The following is a 6,065-nucleotide window of genomic DNA, read 5'->3' as shown; positions in this document are numbered from 1 at the left end:
TGGTATGTTTTCATGTGTGTGTGAACCTGACTGATCCTGTATACATAACCAGGGACGTATATATATGTCCTTGACATAACACACTTTTATGTCATAGGTTTAAATGAGTATCAAAATTCGTTAGATTATTGACATAACTGGTAAATACATTTAATTTCTGATCATTTCTTTCTGATAAATCTAATGATGGATAATGCAATCTGTTGTCATGTGTTTTCAAGTACTGAATGCGAGATGTTTTTTCAAGTAATTAATGTTAGAGAACCACTCGTGCAAAGATCTATCTTGGATCACATAGCAATTGTTATAAAGTATGAAATTCATGATGGTTGTTGAAGGCCATATGGTGGCTCTAAAGGTCAGATTCTAAACATCAACAAAAACAGTGTACAATAAATATTAAAACAAGAAGCTCCCAGGAGCCTGTAGCGCTCACCTGGTCTTTCAGTTGGCATTTCAGGGGGAATAACTCCAAACGAGTCATAAGATTTTTCTGAAATGTTGGTACATAGAATCTGGGTGTCCATGGGGTCCAAAGTTTTTAACAAAGGCTTTTTTGAGAAAAGGCTTTAAAAATCTTCTACTGGAGAACCAGCAGTAGCAAGGCATCATAATTTGTCTGAAACCAGTAGGACATGATGTTTCAAGTTTATACAAATGAAGGTCCCGGAGTCCATGTGGTCCGAGCACTTGGGGTTCAAAGTTAGGCTTTAATGGGAAAAAGCTTTAAAAATCTTCTTCTTAAGAACCAGCAGTAGCAAGACAGTTGTGATTTGTCTGAAACATCAGTAGGACATGATGTTTCAAGTTTTTACAAATGAAGGTCTAGACCTTCATTTGTACAAACTCTACTGCTGCTTCAGACAAAGTATGACTCCCTTGCTACTGCTGGTTCTTCTTCAGGAGATTTAAAGCTCTTCCCATTTGAAACCCATTTTAAAACTTTCTTTGGACCCCATGGACCACCATATGAGCAAACTAGAATCCCCAACTACCAAGGATCATCCCTACCAAGTTTGGTTAAATTTGGCCCAGTGGTTTCAGAGGAGAAGATTAAAATGTGATAATTTTATGACAGACGCTCAGTGGTAGCAAAAGCTCACATGACCCTTTGGGTCAGGTGAGCTAATAAGACATTTAGCATTGAAAGTTTATCCCTGAGTCAAGAATTTACCTAATATTGTCAGAAAGGAGTAGGTCCGGTAAGGATCAATTTTGGCCTCAAATTTCAAGTTCATCTGACGAATGAATTTGACCTCTTTTTAAACACTTCAGTGTCTATTTCATTTGAATCCATTAGTTTATGTGAAAGATTTTAACTGATTAGTCATTGAAAACGATCCGATTCAAGCTCAAATATGAAAAATCTACCAAATATGTCGAAAAATGTCACTTTTTAAATAGTTTTTGTCAAAAATGAAAGTGGCCGCATCCGTGTTCATCCAAAATCTTTATATATGTTATGTATTATCATAAAATACAACTTACATTTCAATATTAAGGATGAACACGAATGCGGCCACTTTCGTTTTACACGAAAACCGTCTAAAATTAGCTAAAATGATAAAGTTGTGAAGATTTCAGTAATTTAGCGTGACTTAATGGTGCTAGTACTCGATATATGTGCATTGTATTGCCAAAAACAATCAATATTTATGTAGCAGAAGCATTCTACTGTCCAATATATATTTAAAAGTTTACATTTTAACAATTTTGTAAAACTCCTATATTTTGGGGCCAAAAAGGGGTCTTACCGGACCTACTCCTTTGGTCTGCGTAAACTGCTGTTGACAAACCATCTGAATCATATTCACTCTCAGATGATAAGCTTGAAACACTTTCAAAACTGGATGTAAAGTCATGTAGCTCATTCTCTAATATGCAACTTGATTCTCTAAATGATGCAGGAGAACATGGGGGACTTTCATCAAGCCATGTATTGTCTTGTACATCTTGCAACATTAGACTATAAAAAAACAAGAAATATTTCATGACACCTTTTATTATACATCTAATACAATAAAATAAAATGAACTAGAACGACTAGCAAGCAATGACTAGACTTAAATTCTAATAAAACAATAAATAAATAAAAATACAACAAAACCTTCATTTGCCACAACATGGACAATAACAAAATCAAACAACTTAATAAAAAAACTCTTAGAACGAGGTAAACATTTGGTTGGTTTTTGTAATCAGTTACAAAATTAAAGGTTGAATAATTAAAATAATTGGCTTTTCTGGGCACAGCATGATAGCACGGACTGCAACATGTCACTGAAGTAAAGTTGAGAGTTGAAGCAAGTGAGAACATAGAACTTTGTTGACCACAAAATTATATTAAAATTCTACAAAACTCATTTCATGTATATGAAGTCTAACAACTATTGACAGCAAACAATCATGGACCAATCAGTTTGTAGATCTGGTCTAACTGTTAGTTTTGTAGTTAAGGTATATAAACCCCTATGTTTTATTGTAAGCGATGGGGGCCATGGTTTTTTTTCAAGACTGATATAATGGATAAAATTGAAAAAAAAGACACATACATGACATAAAGATAAATTGCATTTTTTTTGCAGTTGTATAAAAACAATATGTAAATAAAAATGTGTAAATAAAAAATCACATCACAAAAAGAGATAAAAAAAAAAAAGTACAGTGAAACCTGTCTAAACCGAATCCCTTTGGGACAAAAATTTGTATTCAGTTTAAACAGGTATTCGGATTACACAGGTTTTATTTGTATAGACATGATATATACTTAAAACGGGACTATATATGGAGTTTGGTTTACACAGATTTTCGGTTTAGACAGGTTTCACTGTAAAGCAATATTCTTGAATACAAATTTATACATTGAAACTGTAATATATGGTGTTTGTCACATATCATTAAAAACCCACAGACAACCCTATATATTGAAGTCACATGAAATTCAAATGGACAGATATAACTGGTAAATGCTTATAGCACGTGAATATTAAATTGATGTCAACAAATGAAGATAAAGTACTTTCTTGCTTACATATCAGAAGGCTCCTCATCACTGGGAAGTCCCCCACTGTGAAGTGAATCATCACTGTGAACCTCATCCAATTTAGAAGAAGTGGACTTTTTTTCTCCTGATGTAGAATGTTTCAACAAAAACTCTTTTAATTTCACAGCTGATCCAGAAGTTGCTGCCTTTTCTCTTTGCATTACAACTTTTCATATCTGAAAGTAAAAAAAATTGTATACAGGTCATATTGGTCTACAGATACTACAACTAAAGTTATTGACATAATCATTAAAACAAAATATCCAAATTACTGCAATCAGAATGACCAATTCTGGTGTTTATATTTCAATGTGGGGGAATAGAATAAAGAATGGTAACAGAAATGTGTCAAAGCGACATTAACCCAACTAAAATGTACAAAACAACCCAAGGCCACCAATGGACCTACGTATATAACACAGCGATTAATCCTGTACCCAGAGGCGGGCTTTATGTTTATAAGGGGTATTGAGTAAAACAGAGAAATAGATCTTTAGTGATCTTTAGTAAGTAAGGTTGTTTTAAAAGAAAGTTTATTGCTGTCGGAAGTATTGTTACCTTTGATAATGCAGTATGGTTAAACATAAGGTAATATTTATATTTTATTTTTAATTCACATGCTCTAAAACTTAGTTGGTTAACTTTAAAAGGCTGTTTGTTCCTTAAGGGGGGAGGGGAAGGGGGGGGGGGGGTAGTGTGTCCATCTGTAACAATCTTGTAGACACTATAACAGCCAGTCCTTAATTTTATATAGCATACATATATCCCAGTGCTTTTAAGAATTGGGGAAAATATGGTGCTTCATGCCATTCAAAAGACTGAATTGTCATAAAGGGTGTAATTATTACTCAATCAAAATAGCTTTAACATTTGATTGCATATCATATAATAGTAAGATTAAGGTATTAGTTATACATGTATAACAAATCTTGCTAACAATAAAGTGTGCTTGTTTCATATATATACTTACGCTTATTTAGATTAGTCGTACCAAAAGATCTATGCAAATGTATGTCTACACTGCATGCACATGACACTAAGGTGGGTGATTTGATGACGACATCAGGAAACTTGTCTTTTACTTCTAAAATAATAACACAGTAATCAGTATTAAAGGTTGAGATACATCAAAGCATTTTAAAGATATAACACTGTTAAAGATAAAGCTACTTGCATAGTATCCATAAAGTGTAATAATGGTTTTATCTTCATCATTTAGTCATTGTTAAGCTAAGCTGCTCTTAATATTTATCTGTGAGTGATTGATTGGTGGTTTAATGCCACGGCTGCATCGATAGCTTATTAATATAAGGTGTATGTGTATATGAAATGAATATATATGAAGCCTGTTTTGTATTATTTATATATACTGAACTGAATCTTTACCTTGCTAGCAAACAAGGTAACAATACTCTTCTCAGACACATTATTGATTCCTGAGCCAACCAGTCATTACTCCAAATTCTGAATGTTGTGCTTTTTTTTTATTTACAGTACATATATTTCAAGAAATCGTCAATTGATTATAATATTGTTATAAGTTTTTAAATAAGAAAAATACCTACAATCTCACTTACTTTCTTTAAATATCAACATTCTATTTTCTGCATTTATAGGCCTTCCGACATTTGCCTTTTTTGCTGGTTTGACATCATCCGATTCAGCTGGTAATTTTCTTTTTGCCATTGATTTTTTGTCCCATCAATATCTGATTTACTGATCTCACTTCCGTCTCTACTACTTTAACTGAAAATTAATGAATTGGGTCATTAATAACAATATTTACAGTGACACTAAGTACATGTAATGACAGTTGAAACAACTGTATACATGTTTATTGATACAATTTGATATGCAAACATAATGGATATAAATAGACAGTGGCAAATCCAGATTTTTTTAAAAGGAGGGGGGGGGGGCTATTTTTTTTCAAAATAAAAGGGGACTGGATAAGAATTTGGGGATACAGGATATTGCAGTTTAAATGTTTTGTGTTTTTAAACTTTTTTTTTCTTCTTTGTTTGCATCCACGCCTATCTTCGGGAGTGCGCTAGGTTGCACCTGCCTCATATTAAAAATTATCCAAAACGTTTGAATTTGTATACCTATAATCTCATATTTTTGTTGAATAAGTGGCATCATTAATGTGAACTGGCTTTCTGTGTCAATAGCAAACACTCTGCCTTTTGGGAACTCTGGCTCTGGCTCCATTCTCCTAACGCTGAGCTTGATTTTATAGTTCATCACAAATATTTCATTTGCTCTTTCTTTAATGCCACATGTTGCGTTCATCCGTTCTAGAACTTCTGACAGACTTTCCACACTGTCCTCGTCATATTTGAAGAAAAATGACCAACGTACAGCCGGTTTATCCTGGCCTGCTTTGTAGATAGCGCACGTCACTTCGTGCAATACCTTTTTTGATGTCATATTCGTGTTCTTACCAAACTTTCTACATGATAACTGGTTCCTTACTGTTATTTCATACAGAACGCTAACGAACGCAAGTCAAAAACGGGAACCGGAATAAATTAAAATGTAAAATTAAACCGATATCGGGTTTCTAATTTCCGTAAATTGAGATTGCTATGCGTTTACACGCTAGGTGATCGTAGGTATAATTGATCAAAGTTATCAGTTATATTTTAGATAATTTAAAAAACCTTTTAGATCATTTTATTTTTTTTAAACTTGGTAATCATTTAATCAAAAATACAGTCCTAGGTAATCAAATAATCATAAAATATTTGGCTTAATAATCAAATAATCATTAAAAAAAACGGCCAAGTAATCACATAATCAAAAACCCCATGAGGCCCCTCAGATATGGCAAAACTTTTACATGAAAATTACACTGAAAAAAAATGAATTATTGTTATGAATAAAAAATACAATGACAGACAGACACAGTTAATAAAAAATACAATGACAAACAGACATATTTAATACATGTCTTAAAACATCACTGGAAAAAATTAAACTAGAATGTATACCAAACGGCTCTGACAATTCTGAACAAATA

General features: G+C 32.9%; 1 protein-coding gene across 1 annotated transcript; it reads right to left on the bottom strand.

The window, feature by feature from the left end:
* Positions 1-4,675: 4,675 nt before the first annotated feature.
* LOC139514838 (uncharacterized) lies at positions 4,676-5,786 on the bottom strand. The gene is made up of 2 exons (XM_071304446.1): positions 5,149-5,786; positions 4,676-4,789 (listed from the first exon to the last, which is right to left on the bottom strand). The coding sequence occupies exons 1-2, from the start codon at positions 5,471-5,473 to the stop codon at positions 4,704-4,706; spliced, it is 411 nt and encodes a 136-aa protein (XP_071160547.1). The 5' UTR covers positions 5,474-5,786; the 3' UTR covers positions 4,676-4,703.
* Positions 5,787-6,065: the final 279 nt, after the last annotated feature.

Source organism: Mytilus edulis, chromosome 3, assembly GCF_963676685.1.
Source record: "Mytilus edulis chromosome 3, xbMytEdul2.2, whole genome shotgun sequence".
NCBI classification, from domain to species: domain Eukaryota; kingdom Metazoa; phylum Mollusca; class Bivalvia; order Mytilida; family Mytilidae; genus Mytilus; species Mytilus edulis.
Note: the sequence above shows the minus strand (reverse complement) of the source record. Positions and strands in the feature narration are given on the sequence as shown.